Source organism: Mustela erminea, chromosome 3, assembly GCF_009829155.1.
Source record: "Mustela erminea isolate mMusErm1 chromosome 3, mMusErm1.Pri, whole genome shotgun sequence".
Classification (NCBI taxonomy): Eukaryota; Metazoa; Chordata; class Mammalia; order Carnivora; family Mustelidae; genus Mustela; species Mustela erminea.
The window spans coordinates 127,925,844-127,945,275 of record NC_045616.1 but is presented as its reverse complement, the minus strand read 5'-3'; the positions used below and the strand labels follow the sequence as shown (position 1 = coordinate 127,945,275).

Here is a 19,432-nt window from a genome sequence, read left to right as displayed (position 1 = left end):
GAGAGAGAGCGCACAAGAGAGCAGGAGCACCAGTGGCGGGGGAAGGGGGAGGACAGAAGCAGAAGGAGAAGCAATCTCCCCGCTGAGCAGGGAGCCCAATGCAGGGCTTGATCCCGGACCCTGGGACTATAACCAGAGCCGAAGACAGATGCTTAAGTGACTGAGCCATCCAGGCGTCCCTAATTTTATCACTTCTTTTATCGTTCACATTATTAATTGTATTGCAGTAATCAATGAGTTATTAACCAAAATGCAGTAAAGTCATAGGCATTTCCTACATGGGGCTTTCCTACATACGGGACCATCTCGTATGATTCGAAGTTAGAATCTCACCAATTCCCGTGCATTGATTTTCCTTCGATAAATACGTCCTCCACGTAATACGGAAATGGCCTATTAAATTCTCTTGGAACTGTGATGACAGAGTTCCTTTGGATTGACAGGATCATGCAGACATTCGTTACACAGCAGTGGAAACAGAGCAAAGACAAATCGAACTGCCTGCACAATAAGAAGCTGTCAGAGAAGAAGGTGAAATCTCCCCTGCATTTATTTTCTACCTTGCGCAGGTGGGTAGCAGATGACTTCTCGGTTGTCTTTCTCGATTCTGACCACGGGCTACTCCACGGTTAGGTCCTTCCGAGCATTCTTTAAGATGGTCTCGGCATCCATGCATGTTCTGTGTGACTTCAGAGGACGGACTAGGTCCTGTCGATTCCCTCAAAAACGTGGCTACTCGTGTCCGCATTCGGAGGGTTTGTTTACGTCCCACGTGGTTTCGATGGCGGCTCGGCGGCCGGGCTCGCAGTGCGCATGCTCGCACTTTCTCTTTGCGCGGGACGGGCTGTAGCTCCACGAGGCGGGCCTTGTCGCCGCGTGCGGTTGACGGAGCCTCCGGGGTGGGTCGCGCTCCCGGTTTGCACCGTAGTAACTGCTGTTCCATTTTCAAGGTCGCCAAGTTACCCTCCCCCCGGTTGTGGTAAAAGCAAATCCAAGCTGAAATCGGAGCAAGATGGGATCTCCAAAACGCACAAGCTGCTGCGGAGGACTTGTTCCAGCGCCGTCAAGACCGACGACGTGTGCGCCACCAAGTCTCACAGGACCTTTGGTCGCTCCCTGTCCAGCGACCCGAGGGCGGAGCAGACCGTGCCGGCTATTAAGTCGCACAAACTCTTGAACCGGCCGTGCCCGGCCGCCGTCAAGCAAGAGGACTGCCTCACCCTCAAGTCGCATAAACTGTTGACTCGGTCTTGTTCCGGAGACCCGCGGTGTGAGCACAACGCCGGCTTGAAGCCCCACAAACTGTTAAGCCGATCTTACTCCAGTAATCTCAGAATGGAAGAGCTGTACGGACTGAAAAGCCACAAGCTGCTCAGCAAGTCCTACTCCGGCGCTCCTAAGTCCTCCAAGACGGAGCTTTTCAAGGAACCTAACGCAGAGGGCAGGAGGCTCTCTCTCACCTCAGGGCTTATCGGTATCTTAACCCCGTCTTCATCGTCATCTTCCCAGCCTGCTGTGCGTAACTACTTTCCTCCTGAGTTCCTCAGTGTTAGCGAAGGGGCAGGACCGCTGTGGGGGTGGGGGTGGGGGTGGGGAGGATGAGGGTGGGGGTGGGGGGGTTCCTTTGGGCAGGTCTGGTAGAGGGAAGAAGCGAGGTGCTCATTTTTGTTTTCGTGTTTGGGAATTTACCGTTTGTTTCCTTGGGGGTGTTAACTCGGCACGCCAGACACTGGCAACCGGTACTCGCACGTGCATTTTGACTCTAAAATAAATAAATAAATAAATAACTCTAGCTGTTGATGGACGGTCCAGTCCAAATTCCTGTCGTGGCCCTGAATGCTGCTAAAACTGGAAGTCGGTCGGATCCACAAAGCTGATCCCTTTTAAGCAAGCATGGCACTTTAATGTTTTATCAAGTAGGTTTATCTGGCCTCTGGTGCTCGTAGGTCGGTAGTGGAGGACAGAGTTTGTCGAATAATTAAATTCAGAGTAATGCCCTTCCTTTTCTGGATGAGGACATTTGCCTATGAACATCGTAACTTGTGGAGAGAAGCAACCTCTACTCCTGTATCCCAAAGCTTTGCTTAAAGCTGCTTTCAGTGTCTACTTGATAAAACTGAAGTCACGTTATCCTGAAGCTTTTTGGTGGAGATGGGGCCGGAAGGTAACGGTATTCAAGCTTAAGCCCTCTGGGTGGTAATTTTACTGGGAGCCCGTCGTAGACAGCATTTACCTTTGGAGCGATCAGCGTTATAAGCCGATTTCAGATAAAAGAAACAGACCTCTCTTATGTATAGTAATTATGCAAAACAATTGACAAAAATGTTGTTTTCTTCCAGTAAATGCGTGTGTGTACTGGGGTAAGAGTGTACTTGACTCTTAACCATACATACGGATACACCTAACAGCAGCATTGAAAAAAAATAAGATACATCTTCAGAAATTTGTGCTACTCTTGTATAGCTTTATTTCTAAAATTACATTGTAAATGATACCATGAAATTATACTTGTGTTAAGAAAATGTATGTAAGTATATTGATAGTTTCAGGTGGACCCCTAAAAACCCATTTCCTATCAAAAGGAAGTGTTAAGGACACTTAGAAAATAATGTTAAAATGTTAACATAGAAGGTTTCCCATGAGAATATCACGTAAAAAAGATAATTTCACGTATTCTGTAAAAGAAAGTGTCTTACTATCTTCCTGTATAATTAAGCCTAGTACAGTACAATAGTTTAGTGGTGTACCCCCTCGGTAGCTGTCTCCTATGTCCTTGGAGGAATAATTCTCATTGTAAAATAAGATGGAAATAATCTAAATGAGGAGATGAGAGAACTTGACAGTAAGTAGTAGTGGAAATGAGCTTTTGTGATCATTTAAAAATGCCAGTCATTTTTACTATAAGATCAAAAATTAAGAATGCTGTTGGGTTAGCTTAGACAAGGCTTGTGGTAATAATGGCAGAAAGTGTATTATAATAAACTCTAAAATCTTGATGTCATGTTCAGTGATTTAATTCATATTACAGGTGACCCTAGATCACACACTTGTATTCACTGTTTCAAAAAGTCAAAGGCTGTAATTCATCTATTCTCTGAGTTAAAAAATTATTTTCTTCTTTTACTTTGCTTTTTTATAGCCAAATGGTGCCAAATGCATTCCAATACGAGACCGCGGCTTCCTAGTGCAGGTAAGATCCAAGCAAGCCATCCATTGCAGAAATATTTGAGCTTTTAATGGGTTTTCAAATTATCTATGAACTTGACTTCATTATTTCTCTTTATTATTTTTTTTCAGACAATTGAGTTTGCTGAACAGCGGATCCCTGTATTGAATGAATACTGTGTGGTTTGTGATGAGCCACATGTGTTTCAAAATGGCCCTATGCTTAGGGTAAGTTCTCATTGGTAGAATTTCAGTGTTGACATAGGATATAAAAGGGTTAAGATACTAAAATAAAGTATATAACTTGATTTACAGTGCATATTGTCTAATGAGCAAATTATTTAATACACACAGTGGTGTAATTTTGGCAAATGAATCACTATTTGTGAAGGAATCTGTGGAAGACAAGGTGTTTCATATTAGGAAAATATTTCCTAGCATATTTCTTATATGTGCCTATCTATCATCTCTCTTTCCTTTCATCTATTTATATCTATCTGTCTACCTCTGTATTAATAGCAATAGATGTAGGTGTAGGTGAATAGAAAGAAAAATGTAGCTATAGATGTATATATGTAAACTTATGAACAGTATTTCTTCAAAACCACACAATTTAAGATGCTTACCAGGAGAGAAAAGAGTAGAAGTCGGAGGAGTTACACAATAGCACACAGAGAATCTGAATTTTAATGATTTCCAAAAAATGCCAGCTCACTGACACTTTTGAGGCATTACTGAGGGAGTATAGAAATAAGAATCAATGTGTATATGTTCCCACAAAAAATAAATCTTTCCATTTATTTAGATACGTAGTTTGGGAGGAATGATCTGATTTCAAGTTTTTCTGTAATTTTTAAATTGAGATAAAATTCATATAACATGTGTGGGGCGCCTGGGTAGCTCAGTGGGTTAAGCCTCTGCCTTCAGCTCAAGTCATGATCCCAGAGTCCTGGGATTGAGCTCTGCATCGGGCTCTCTGCTCAGCAGGGAGCCTGCCTCCACCTCTCTCTCTGCCTACTTGTGATCTCTGTCTGTCAAATAAATAAATAAAATCTTTAAAAAAAATTCATATAACGTGATTCACTCTTTTAATGTACACAATTCAATAGTTTTTAGTTTATTCACAGTGTTGTGGAACCATTACCACTGTCTTAATTCCAGAACATGTGCATTACCCAGAAATGAAATCCATAACTGGTAGTGGTCATTTCCAATCTTCTCCCTTCATCCTCTGGCAACCAGTAATCTATTTTTTGTTTCTATGAATTTGCCTATTCTGGACATTTCATATAAATGGAATCATACATTATGTGGCCTTTTGCTTTTGGCTTCTCACTTAATATAATGTTTTCAGGGTTCATCCAGGTAGCATGTATCAGTCTGTATTTGTTTGTTTTTTTTTGTGGGGGGTGTGTAATAATATTACATTACATGGATATATGACACGCATTTTCCATTCATCATTTAATAGAATTGCTGGTACATATGCTAACTTTAAGTGTTTGAGAAACAATCGAACTCTTTTTTTGACAGTGGCTGTACCACTTTATTTTCCCACAAGCAGTGTACGATGGTTCCAGTTTCTCCACATCTTCTTCAACACTTGTAATACTTCTTTTTATATAGCATCTCAGTGTATGTAAAGTGGTATTTCATTGTGGCTCAGATTTGCACTTCTCAAATGATTAATGATTTTGAGCATTTTATTGTATGCTTATTGGCCACTTGTGCATCTACTTTGGATAAATGTCTGTTTATATTCGTTGCCTGTTTTTAACTGGATTATTTCTCTTTGTTGCGTTATTAGAGTTGTGTGTGTGTGTGTGTGTGTGTTCTGAATACTAAATTTTATTAGATGTGTGATTTGCAGATATTCTTTCCTATTTTGTGGGTTTTCTTTTTACCTTCTTGGTAGCATCCTGTGACATACAAAAGTTTTAAGTTTTAATGGAGCCCATATTTATCAGCTGAACTGTTGCCTAATCCAAGGTCACAAAGATTTACACCTATATTTTCTTTTATGTTTTATAGTTTCTGTCTTACAATTAAGTCATTGATCCTTTTTGAGTTAATTTTTGTGTATGGTGTAAGGTTGGGTTCTAAATTAATTCTTTTGTATGTAGCTATTCAGTTGGCTTAGCACTGTTAGTTGAAAAGAGCTTTCTCCATTGGATGATTGTGGCACTTTTGTTGAAAATCATTTCACTGTAGATGTATTGGTTTATTTGGACTCTTAATTTTATTCTACTGACCTGTGTGTGTATCCTTCCATCTGTGCTACACTGTCTTGATTACTGCGGCTCTGCAGTAAGTTTGGGAAGCAAGAAGTGTGTGTTCTCTAACTTCATTTTCCTTTTATAAGATAGTTTTCACTGTTTGGGCTCCCTTGCATTTCTATGTGAATTTTAAAGTCAGCTTGTTCATTTCTGCCAAAAAAAAAAAAAGAAGAAGAAAAAGGCAGGGAATTTTATAGGTTTGCATTGGCTCCATAGGCCAGTTTGGGAAATATTGCTGTCTTAACAATTTTAATCCTTTCAATCCATGAACACAGGAAGTTTTTCCGTTTATTTGGATCTTTAAAAGTTTCTTTATACACTGTGTTGTAGTTTTCATTATTCAGGTCTTATACATCCTTTGATAAATTTATTTTTTAGTTAGTTTATTCTTGTCACTCTAATCAACATTGTACTAGAGGACATAGCCAGGGCAATTAGGTAAGAAAAAATATTAGAAGGTATTCAGATCGGAAAGGAAAAACTAAAATGATCCTCATTTGCGGATGACATGAGTGCTGTGTGCTAGACCCTGTATAGATAGATATTTTGCATATTGCTTCCTTATTTGATTTTCACAAAACTCTTGTGGTTTATGTGTTTTTTCGCTCATAGTGCAAATAGGATTAAGATAAAAAAAGATCAAGAAGTTTGTTCAGCATCACCCAGCCAGTATGGGTAGAAGCTGGACTTTGAGCCTATTTCTGCCTGACTTCAAAACTGCATCATAAGTGCTTATTGAAGGCTTCCTAAGTATAAGGCACCAAGCTAGATTCTTTTGTACTTTTTAAGAGAAATTTGTCCTGTTATTGGGAATATATATTTGAAAAGACAAATTATAAAGCCTAGAAAGAGAAAGTTTTGTCAGAACTTGTTTGCATTTCAGGATGTATTCTTTAAGAAACACGTAATAACCATTTGTGATCATGATCTTTTGTCAAAGACATACTTAATTTTACTTGTTTATGGGAAACATATATAAAAAATTTATCTCACTGCTCGTACACTATTCTTTGTCAGTCAGCTTTTTTTTCTCAAAGAGATACATACAATGTTACTCTGAAACCCAGATTAACTAAGGTGTTTGTTTGTTATTTTGATGTGATACATGGAAACGTGTAGTTACGATGAGAATAAGGAGAATCATGAGAATAAGGAGAATCCTTTGGTCATTTCAGTTTATCCTTCCATCAGAAGGTCCATTTTTATTTTGTTAGTGTTCATCTGTGGATCTTGATCTGTTGCATGATCAATGGCAATGCGATCTTCACTCCAGAAGGTTATAATAATGTTATTGATGGCACATGCTTTTTGAGTGCCTTTTATGTGATCATGTGTTCAAAGTATTTTACATGGATTATTATTTGATTTAGTCCTCTCGTGATAACCCTGTGAGATGGGTATTATTATTACCCCTGTTTTATAGATGAGGAGAACAGTAATTTATTTACTATCAACGTGGCTAGTAAGTGATAGAAATGAGACTCAACCCTAGCAGATGCACCAAGGCCACAGTTCTTTATCAGGATGCTACTCTTGACTCATGTATTTGAACTGACATGTAATTCTAACATGTAAATAGATTTCACATCCTGGATATTTTCTGCTCGTGTTGTGGTCCTTGTGGTTCAGTTACTGGCAGCTCATTCCTATAATAAGTGATAGAAGTATCCTGATTGCTATCAGTATTCTCTGTGCTTGCTTCAATTTTTGTTTTACTTTAACTGTTTTATTCTGCACCAGAATTTCTTTCTAGAAGTGGAAGTGCTTTTGTAAATAATGATGTTTTCTAAGTAAGTATAGCTAGTTTTCTGCTGGTTTTATGTTGTTGCCATTCAGACTGATATCTAAGAAATCAGAAAACGTACTTGGGTTTCTTAAATAGAAAAATAAGTGACAGCTGAAATTAAATGAGGAAATGGAAGTCAAAGGAAGAGAAGTAAACAAAGAACTGCCTCTTGATTGTCTTAACTGGATATTTAACCTAAATCCGGCATACTCATTTTTTTTCTGTATCTCTCTTATATTTACATTGTAATATGTTTTACTGTAATTTTAATAGAAATGTATAAAATTATTGCACATAAAATTTCTTATGAAGTATTAATCACTACACTGACTCATTGACCATTTATTCAGTGCAATGACACATTGCAAACTGAAATAGCTCCTAGAGATGTAAAGAGGAGACATTATGTCCTAGTGAGTGATTAAATAAGTCAGATATAACTCAGGGTTCCAGAGAATTCTATATCTAATGTTCATTATGTTTGATCTCTTTCATTCAAAATTTGAAGTGTGTCATGTTTTTTCTCTTTTCTCTAAGCATGATTATTTATTGAATGACATAAGTTGCCCTTTACTGCTATTTCCCAGAAGTCCTAACATTTTGGTCACTACTTGTACTCCTCTGTCACTTTACTCAGAGGTCTGGGTAAGCGTGTCATACTTTGTGAAACATGGGTACCTACCATGCTTACTGATTTAGAAATACCACAATGATCCACTTATCTCTTTGTTCACAAAGGTTATAAATGTCACTCCCAGGCATGAGGCCTGACATGTAAAACTTTGCAAATGCATAAAACTCAAATTAACATCACAAGGATTGTTTTATAGTGTCCTGGATTTCCCATGTGGCAGTGCAGTTCAGATTATGATCAGAAAACCAAACCCAAACCCAATTGGTGGTTCTCTACATTTTGGAATCAACTAGAGTATTAAGGCAGCCAACTGTTGATGCTTTAAAATTTTGATTTTTGTCTTCATCCAGTGTTTTTGGATAACAGAAAAATAAGGATTTATTGCCAGACTCACCACTGTTTTCTAAGCCTCTTCCTTCCTAGTACCCTTGTCTTTATGTTATACTCACACTGAATACCATGATCCATGCAATTGTTTGTCTTCTTTTTTGAATCCTGCGGAAGGGCTGCTGAACTGGGTTGGAGAAAACCATGCATATGGTTGTAGGGATTAGGATCTCTATAGTTAGAAATTTATCATTGGTACTTGGCAGTCATTCTGTATGTCCCTGGCTAGTAGACTTTCCCATTTCCCAGATCAACATATGACATGAAAATTATGGACCTCATTTTCTTCTCCTGTCATGTGAAAATATTCCAGATTGCTTGCTGTGAATAGATTGATCAGGCTTGAGATTCTGGTATCTTTCTTCGAGTGTAATGCCCAATCCCACTGAGGCAAAATCAGCTGAGACACCTGAGCTGTGGACCTTAGACAGATGTTTGTAACTAAGTTCTTATTTTCAGAATGAAATTAGCAGCGTCCAGTTAGAATTTGGTCATAAGCTTAAGGCATTCCCATGATAATTGTTGAGAAACTGAGCATATAGGTAAACCTTGATATGTCCCATTTTACTTCTTAAGAGTAAAACAGGTAGGTATTCCTGTATTTAGGTCTGACTTGAATGTTTGAAGAATGGATGGAAAAGCACACCCTGTTCCCTCCTCAATTCTTCCTCCCATCCCCCACCTCATGCCACAGAAGTAAGATTTCCATTTTTGAAATATAGGCTAAATGATAATTATACCAAACACTTTAGTTCAGAAATACGTTTTTTTTCAAACCAAGTAGAAAGAAATTGGTTTTAAGGCTCAAACAACAACTTAAGTTGTATGAGAAAATAGGAAACGCTGTGTTGAAGCTTAAATGGGCATGAGCCTATATTAACTACAAATCTGACTTGATCTCCATGGGATTCCTGTCTTTCTTTTAGCATGGTGAACTTGCCCCCGCCACCACCTACCCCGCTCCCCCCAACCCCGGCCCTGCCCTGAATGTCTGTCTTCCAAACCTTGAAAAGAACCTGAAGCATGGACTATAAAATCAGAAATACAAAGAGCTAAATAAAGGCTTGTAGGTTTTGAGTTTCTAGTAGCTATTCTTAATTATTCTTACATTTTCAACCCTAGTTTTTTAACTAGGAATTTTATTTACACTGCTCATTTCTTTTTTAACAAGAACAATTTTAACACTAAATTAAGGGTTTCAATAAGCTATGGATATGAAAATAAAAATACTATTTCATAATAAGCTTCAGTGAAAATTTTATTGAACACTTACTTTTGTGTATGCATTGGTTTAAAACGAGAAGCAGCTGTGGTTATCAAGTTACCTAGTATTGTTAATATTTAAACAGCTCTGTTTACCTCAGGGAAATTTTCTAAGCCTCTTACTTTTCTTACTTCTTGGTCTTATCAATCTGGTGCACTAGATGTGATTTTTTTATCCCTATTTTACAGATAGGAAAACTGAACCTGTGCACATGTGCTCCCATTGGAACAGTCACCACTTTTTGTCTGTTCTGTATATTGCGCTTTTGTTTGAGTGGAAAAAGCATGGGAGAAAAGGTTTGAAAACCTCTCACCTACACCATGCTATATACAAATACATAGATACTCTTGAGTTTTATCATTTCTATTTTTAGTAGGAAGCAATTTGAATTTATTGAAGACACAAACTCTCTAAAACACAGTTAGGTTCTAAAATATTCTTTAGGCTTAACCATTTTTGAAATACATTTTCATTGCTCACATTTTAAATTGTTTTGATTCAACTAAAATTTAAAATGTATTTGTCTTAGCTTTAAAACTTCTAAAATAAATCTTAGGGACATATAAAGTCATCTATGTGTTTAAATGGTGCATAATGAATGTTACATTGCAAAAAAAATTATGTATTGGAATGGCAAGAGGGACTTGTCATGTTTTTACAGTTCAAATTATAGGAACTAATTGCTTGAGGACAATAAAATAACATTAAGAATTGTTAATATTTTAGGAATTGAAACATTGATTGTAAACTCAAAAATGAATTCATAAATGATGTATACATTTGGTTATATTGGGCATATACACTTTATATTAAATTATGTGCCGTAAAATACATCGTTACACTTACCCAGTAATATTTTTACCCAGTAAAATTTTTTTAATTTTTAATTTTTAGAAAATTTTTTACCAGTAAAAACTTTTAATATTTTCCCCAAAAATGGGTGTGTATGTTTTATTTATTTATTTATTTAGTAAGTAATCTCCACACTCAATGTGGGGCTTGAACTCACAACCTCAGTATCAAGAGTTGCATGCTCCACCAACTGAGCCAGCCAGGTGCCTCATCTATGTTCCATTTTTAATTGATGCTAGAGCTTTCTGTATAAATGGTACAGTCAGAGCAGAATATGTTGGGGGTGGGGATTAGCTGAGAGTCAGCTAACCCACAATGTAATTACTTATGTTTCATTAGGGAAGAATGATTTGCTTCCTCTCTTTTTTTTTTTTAAGATTTTATTTATTTATTTGACAGAAATCACAAGTAGGCAGAGAGACAGGCAGAGAGAGAGAGGGGCAAGCAGGCTCTCTGCTGAGCAGAGAGCCCAGTGTGGGGCTCAATACCAGGACCCCTGGGATCATGACCTGAGCTGAAGGCTGAGGCTTTAACCCACTGAGCCACCCAGGTGCTCCCTTGGTTCCTCTTTCTTGAATAAGATGTTCTTTCTGTGAGCAATGAGACATCTAATCTTGATGACTTACTATGATTTGAGAACTCTGTTTTAGTGTGCTATTTTATGTTGACATTTTGAACTCAAATAAAATGTGGATAAACATGGGAGCAGGGAGGATCAAAAGTTTACAAAAACTAGTTAGTAAATGTTTATCTGAAAATTTAACTGATTTATAGCTCTGATACTGTCTTGAACTTTCTAGTACAAATGAGCAATAGAGGGACACCTGTGTGGCTCAGTGGGTTAAGCGTCTGCCTTTGGCTCAGGCCCTGATCTCCGGGGATTGAGCCCCATATTGACTGGAGCATTGGGCTCCTTTCTCAGTGGGGAGTCTGCTTCTTCCTCTCCCTCTGCTCCTCTCCACACTTCTTACATTCTCTCTCTCTATTTCTCGATCTCTCAAATAAATATATTTTTAAATGAGCAATAGATTTTTATTTTAAAAATTCACTAGTATTTACTTAGTTTGGTGTTAATATAGCTTAAATTAATCACCATATTACCTCTACATTTGCTATTTTAAAAAAGGGAAGATAAAATTGTAAGAATGTAATGTGTAGTTCTAATTTTTTAGTGCGGTAGCAAAAACTGCCCTTTCTTACCCTCAAAGTTTTATAGGGTATCTGACTTCCTTCTTCAAACAGTTGCAGGAACCATATATTCCTAAAAGTCAGCCTTATACATTTCAACCAAAAAGATACAAGAAAGAAGTGTTCATAAAGTAATCAAGCCATAGCTTTATCATTAGGAATGTAGGTTTATAATTTAAAGTAAAGGGTCAGGGGCACCAATAGGGCTCAGATGGTTAAGTGTCTCCCTTCAGCTCGGGTCATGGTCTCTAGGTCCTGGGACCCTCTTCTGGCTCCTGGCTCAGTGGGGAGTCGTCCTTCCTCTCTCCCTCTGCCTCACTCCCTGCTCATGCTCTCTCTCTTTCTGTATCTCTCTGTGTCAAATGAATAAATAAGATCCTTTAAAAAAAAAAAAAAAGCAATGAGTCAGTTGGCAAGTTCATATGATCAGAGACTTGAGTATAATAAGGTCTGGGAGGGAGATGAAATGGAAATACAGAAGAAAGCTTTGAAATGTTGCTCATTTGTTACCCAAGATTAAAAAAAAAAAAAAATAGGTCAGGGCGAAATTGGTACAGATTATTTGAAACAAAATCAGGGTGGCACATGAATACCTAGGATTGGTGACAAAGTGTGTGATAGAGATCTGTAAGAATAACTACACTATTTTTCTTCAGTCTTAGACATTTTTCCTACATTAAAATCAATATTTTATCCATCCAGTCTAGTGGAGTGTGAGATATTTTATTTCACTTTCACTTCCATTGTTTAAAGCAACAACTTGGTACTGAAAAAATAGTTTCTATTCTTTTAAAACATTTCCTGGAATCTGTGAATACCATGTTCATAGGTACCTACATACATATATATTTGGATGATCTCAAAGTAAGTGTAATTGATCGCCAAAGTTCAGTTGAAAAAAATGAAACTAGCTATTACTTGTATGCACTAAATAAGCTTTTTTCCTATTATTCCTTTGGGATTGAAGGATTTTATTTAAAAAAAAAATGTATGGTTATTAGACAAGAGTAGTATTAATAAAAAAACAACCTTCTGTTTCTGTGTCCCCGTTTACTTGCTCAGTGAACATTGTTGGGTGGCTGGTACATGAATAAATTCCTAGGGTCCTTCATGATTTCTATGGTTTATCTTCTCCCCGGATTCTTTGTGTATACAGGTCCACTATACACCAGTATAATGTTTGGCACTATGGTAAATGGACAATGAATGATTGCTATTATTATTTCAGACCATATTGTGCTCCCAGAAAGTAAACAAAAGAAACAGCCAATGTCCTTGGGGAAAACTGAGGTTGAAACGTACATGCACATAGATGAACCCACACAAAAAATAGAAGATTAAAAACAGGTTAAACACTTAAGGAAAAATTAGTCGCAGAAATTGAACAGTCTGCTCTAAGTAGAGCCATCTATATATAGCACTCTCTGTATAGCTTGAGTCTGGATGAAGAGTTTTCTCCAGTTAATTTCCTCTCATAGATAGTTTTACCTGATGTTTCTGAAATGTAATCAAACTGCCCTTTTAAAGTGGATAAAAGAAAGATATCAATTGATTTTTTTCCTAAAATTCTCTTTGGGGAACATCAACCAGAAGTGTTTGTGATTGGTCATGCTTATGTCTACAAAGCCACCATATGGGCCCATTCCAAACATAAAAGATGGACCGAAAAGGACTGTACTTCCCACTGGTTAAGCGCTCGACCAAGTCGTTCTCAGAAATGAGTGAGCAGAGGAGCAGTGGCGCTAACAAAAGCCTTTTGTCTGCTAGGCAGTGGCACCATGGATTGTATCGTGTTAGGCTTCATCAGCTACCTAATGCAATGTAACTCTGGAGATAAGATAAATCAAACAGATGACACTATATTAGATTTGAAAGATGAGAAGTCTTCCAAAGCAATTGCAGAGTGTATATTTCAGTGCTGTTGACTTCAGGAGGTTATTGAGTCAAAAGTCTTTGCAACAAAACCAATATTTCAAGAACCGGGTAGCAAGTAAGCAGAGTCATGCTTATTTCTTCCAAAGAAAATTACCTAGGAAAGAGTTGAATCTTCTTTGTATATTTGTTTTACACAGCTGTTAGGTTTAACTTTTTTTTTTTTAGCGTACCACCAGCTTAGGTGTCTGCTTTTTCCTTTTCTTTTTTTTTAATACATCTCAGGTACAAAAGTGAATGAAGTAGAAGAGATGATTTTTCCATCTGTTGCTAAAAGATTCTACGTGCAAGTGCCTACAACTATTTGAAATGGATTTCTTATATTTGTTACTCCATATCACTAGATGATTATTTACCAATTGTTACCCAAATTTAGGAATTTAACTTTTGTTAATTAAGGTCCTGTGATTCATTTCCTTTTAATATTCTGAAACTTTGCATTTTTTTAAGATACTTAATGGAATGTCATAAAATTACCTTAAGAGCTGGGAAATGGAAAAAAACAGTATTGTAACTCATTGCCCTTTCTTTTGTAGCCCACTGTGTGTGAGCGAGAACTGTGTGTGTTTGCTTTTCAAACCCTGGGAGTAATGAATGAAGCTGCTGATGAAATAGCTACAGGAGCTCAGGTAGGAACACACAGTGCTAATTAGTCCTGATTTTGATCTGAAAACTATTCTGATCCACTAGTTACCTTCAGTGTGCTCTTCTTCTTCTTTTGGATACATTTTTGATACTTTCATGGTAGATTAAAAAGCAGGCTGGCATTTGATTTTTTTTTTTAACTAGAAACTGAATCTTGCTATCTGTATCTAGTGAGTGTTTTGTCATTTGGCAATTGCAGAGGGAAGAAATAAGCCAACTTTCTTGTGTTTGAAAAATAACTATGATTCTGTCATGGCGAAGTTGAAATATTGAAACCCTTGCCACATGCATTATGTAAAATTTATTTGTAAAGTTATAGTGCCATAAAATGGAAGCCAATTTATTTTTAAAACGTAGGTGAAAAGATAAAGGGCAGAACATATAAGAAAAAGCATCCAATTTTACAATGGCAGTGTGTATGACATAGGAAGAAAATTATAAAAACAAATGAAACAACTTGGGAGTAAGAAGCATTCCATGTTTCTGGAAGGAAAAAAAATAAATTCTGAAGATGCCAGAATTTATGTCATGAATCATGAATTCCAACAAAATTTCAATTGATTTTTAAAAACTTATTTATGCAAGCTAAGTTCCTCATAAACCTATGAAAATAGATTTACAGATAAGATAGATAAGATAGATTAATAGAAAAATATCAGAGAAAATTTAAAAAAAATGAGTGTTAATTAAGGGAGGCTAGACCAACCATATACAGAAACATGCAGTTCTCTATTTTATAAAAAATGTAGTATTGGAAAGAATAGGATGGCAAATAATCTCCAAAAGAGATCGTTATAAATATACTTACCATATTTTAAAGGAAGTATCACATCAAATACTAAAATTAAAATGTTTTAGTAAGTGAGGTGGGAACAAATGACTTCTAACATGGGGGACAAAACCCCCATGTTTGTAAAAACAAATTTGTAAAAACAAATTCCTAATAGCTGAAAGAAGAGTTTTGTTTAAAAATACTACATACAAACTAGAAGAGAGTAATACTAAGCATGCACAATGTGGATAGTGCCTCAGGTTTGTGCATTTATGCAGCGTCAAGAAATCGTAAAGAATACCAACAGATTTGAGTCCATCCATACTTTGTTTTTTACTTGAAAAAATAGTGAACAATAAGAGCTACCTATGAGAAAATTTGTCTTGCCTCAACATAATTGTATGAAAGCACATAAAACTTGGAAAAAGAAACATGAAGACCATAACAGATTAATAGAGGAAATGAACACACAATTCACAAATATAGTTAGTAAAGAAACGTAAGAAAATATTCAGCTTTACTGAAATCAGCAAGAAGCTAAATGTGAAGAGAATTACCGATCTGTCACTTACAAAATTTGCAAGATGGGTGGGGGAAAATGATCATATAACAGACATTCATTCAACAGGTATCAAATACCTACAATTAACAGGCATTAGTCCAGATGGAAGTACAGCAATTACTATGGAATAGCGCAGGCCTTGTGGATTTACACACGTCCTGTTAACCTAATTGTTTCACCCATTAACTAAATGGAGGTACATCCACTTGAACTATTAAGGAAAACAATTGTGATATAATGAATTATAAATGAACAAGAATGCCAACGGTATGGCATTGATCGTATGTAATGTGGATAAAAAGGTCCCATTATTAAATTTCAAAAATATGGCTTGATATCACTTCTATAGCCAACATGCGCATATTTGCATATTAAAGACTCTCAGAATCCCTGAAACTAAGAAAATAAGTAGCCAGTACTTAGAGGGTTTCTCCAATGTGTCTGACCATTGGTGGGTCCTTTTTCTTTTTTTTTTTTTAAGATTTTATTTATTCGACAGACAGAGATCACAAGTAGGCAGAGAGGCAGGCAGAAAGAGAGGGGGGAAGCAGGCTCACCGCTGAGCAGAGGGCCCGATGCGGGGCTCAATCCCAGGACCCTGAGATCATGACCTGAGCCGAAGGCAGAGGCTTAACCCTCTGAGCGACCCAGGCGCCCCTCATTTTTTTTTTTTAATGTGAAAGTTTTTCTCATCATTTGGAACTAATATTGCTCAAAAAGAAAAAAAAGAGATACTTTAATCTATGCTGTTTATAGATAGCTGAAATGCTCACTTCGGTAGCACAAATACTAAAATACAGGTATATAAAGATGATTAAGCTTCACACAGCTGTGTGTGTGTGTGCTTATGAATATACATACATGTACATACATGAATAGGTATGTGGGTATATATGTATAATATATAAAATATGTATTTTAAATATTTTGTATATTTTATATATTTCACATATTTACATATAAACATATATATTTATGTATATAAAATTCTTCAAGTGGTAAAGTTAACGTTTGTGCATTTTAGTGTAAATTGTCCCTCAGACGATGTGAGAAGGGAAGGAATCAGAACCTGGAACTAAGAAATAATTAATTAGAAGGAAAATTAGCATCATGCCACCATAGGCTAGGTTGATAGACTATTAGGTGCTTTTTCCCCCCTCTTTTCTAGCTACCTCAAAAAATTATGGTTGTTAAAGAGAACTTCATTTTGGATTTTGTAATGATAGTTACAAAACAATTACTCGATCATATCAATTTCTACTCTGAAGTGGAATTTTTTTTACTACTTGAAAGCAAGTTCACAATATTCTGGTTGTAATTCTAAAGATTACGTAGAAACTGATTCTCTTCTTTAAAAAAAATTTTTAAAAGATTTTTATTTGACAGAGATCGCAAGTAGGCAGAGAGGCAGACAGAGAGAGAGAGAAGAGAAAGCAGACTCCCCAGTGAGCAGAGAGCCTGGTGCCGGGCTCAATCCCAGGACCCTGGGATCATCACCTGAGCTGAAGGCAGAGGCTTTAACCCGCTGAGCCATCCAGGCACCCCCTGATTCCCTTTCTAGAAAGAAAGAAACTATATCTCAGTAGTCCTAGTGCATCAGTCGACTCCTGTATTTTCAGTGGTTCTCTTGAGTTTGCAAGAACATCCCTTAGAGGGACACGGCAGGAGGCTGGACTGGAATGAGAGTGTCTAAGCAGCCAGGATTCCAGGCCCCCATATACTGTTTCAACCAAAAACAGATCCATTTTATTTCTTTATGTTCAGCTCTCTTACAAGATTTTATTTAAAAAAAAAAAAAAAAAGGAATCAATATTGAAATGTTTGAAAGCCATTGATCTTCGATTTTAAATTCACTTCTTTTCCAGAATACATTATGTATCTGTAGGCTACTCCTTTCTTACTCACCTGGACTTGAACTTTCTCATCTACAAGTGCTCTAAGGTCTTCCTTACCTGCAGGGAAGGGTGGAGAGTCTTACTCTATCAGATGGGTTGTATACAATGGCCTTTGAAAGCATGTGATTCTGTAAACCCATAGACCTTTTCTCACTCATCAGATGGCCTAATTCCCATTGTTTGAATTCTGTATTTCTCTATCCTAAGTATCTTACCGTCTGGATTGTCCCTTCAATTATATTATTCAGTGTAAGAAGAAAGATGTCTGTAACTTGCTGTCTGTAGCACTCACCATTATGTGCTAGGAGCCCATTAAGAATCTTTCAAATTTTGGGGCACTTGGGTGGCTAATTCAGTTAAGCATCCAACTCCTGATTGTAGCTTGGGTCTTGATCTCAGGGTCCTGAGTTCAAGCCCCATGTTGGGCTCTGTTCTGGGCGTGGATGCCTACATAAAAACAAAAACAAAATCATTTTAAATTCTGGGAGAGGGGAAATACATGATTTGGAATAAAGAAATTATAGTCGTTTGTTACGTTTCATTTTTTAAAGTAGACATTTTACTCCATGGAAAAATTAACATGCAAATGAATATAAATCCAAACAGTGTAATACAGACCTTTTCTTGTTCAAAAATTCTAACTGCTAACTTTTGTAACAGATAAAGCATAAAATTATAGTGGCTTAATGATAGACTTTTTTATTTCTTCCTCCCACAACTATCCAGTTAGAATGCTTGTTGGGCAGCTTTCTGCGTGATGATTGAGTTAACTGAACCGTTTCCTTTGTGTGGCTCTGCTGTCTTTAAGTACATGGCATACAGTAGAGGCAGAGATACACGTGGAGAAGGTGCACCCGTTCCACCCTTCTCCACTGTCTATCCAATTCCATTGCTTAAAACTAGTCACGTAGCTTTACGTAGACAAAAGGGGTGGAAATGTCACATGCCAAGCAGCTGCCTCCTGTCAAGAGCTCTATACCTAGGAAACAAGGAGCAGAAGACTTTGGTGGACAGCATGAGATTCTGCTATGGTAATTACGCTGTTTCTTTCAAGTTGTCTTAGAACATATATGAGCAGGAATATTCTGATTAAATTTCCTACCCCCTATATCCACTATTTCATTAAGGACTCCCAACGGTGAAATTATTGGCAGAAGAATTCATATAATTGTTGGTAGTTTGATGCTTCTGGGACAGGGTGTTTAATATTTCATTGAAATGTATACATTGCTCAGGTTATTACTGTTCTGTCTGTTTGTATCATTACTCTTGTGATAAAAAAAAAAAAAAAAAAAACCCGTAACCTAAAATTGACTATCTTAACCATTTTTTAAGCATACAGTTTAGCAGTTAAGTGTCTTCAACTTGTCATGAAACAGATTTCCATGACTTTTTTATCCTGCAGAACTAGAACTCTGTACCCATTAAACAACTCCCCTTATATAGCCCCCTTCCTCCTGCCTGGTAATCACCATTCTACTTTTTTTTTCTATGAATTTGATTACTTTAAATATACGTCATAGGTGAAATCTGACATTGTTTGTCTTTTTGTGGTTTATTTTATACTGTTTTATTTCACTTAGCATAATGTCCTCAAGGTTCATTGATGTTGCAGCCTATAACAGAATTTTCCTTTTTCAGGCTGAATAATTTTCCCTGTATATATATGCCACATTTTCTTTACCCATTCAACTGTCAGTGGACATTTTGTTTGCCTCCATCTCTTGGCTATTGTGAATAATGCTGCTGTGAACATGGGTATGCAAATAGGTCTTTAACATCCTTCTTCGAATTATTTTGGATATATATCCAAAAGTGGGATTGTCACTTCTAGCAGGATCATATGGAAATTCTATTATTAACTTCTTGAGGGGCTTCTGTACTGTTTTCTATAGCAGCTGCTGCAATTTATAATCCCATCAGCAGTGCACAAATTCTCCAATTTCTTCATGTGTTCAGCACTTGTTATTTTCTGGTTTTGGTTTTGGTTTTGGTTTTTGGTTTTTGATAGTAGCCATCCTAATGGTTATGAGGTGATATCTCTTTATGGTTTTGATTTTGATTTCTCTGATGT

The 19,432-nt window shown here is 36.9% G+C and overlaps 1 protein-coding gene across 7 annotated transcripts in view; it reads left to right on the top strand.

Moving 5' to 3' along the window:
• PARP8 (poly(ADP-ribose) polymerase family member 8) overlaps positions 1-19,432 on the top strand; it is a 174,825-nt gene that overhangs the window by 127,424 nt on the left and 27,969 nt on the right. For all 7 annotated transcript variants that reach the window (XM_032337436.1, XM_032337437.1, XM_032337434.1 and 4 more), the window contains 5 exons: positions 444-569; positions 951-1,515; positions 3,140-3,190; positions 3,298-3,393; positions 14,021-14,113. In XM_032337436.1, the coding sequence (XP_032193327.1) occupies positions 444-569; positions 951-1,515; positions 3,140-3,190; positions 3,298-3,393; positions 14,021-14,113 (931 nt within the window). The remainder of the gene's footprint in view (positions 1-443; positions 570-950; positions 1,516-3,139; positions 3,191-3,297; positions 3,394-14,020; positions 14,114-19,432) is intronic.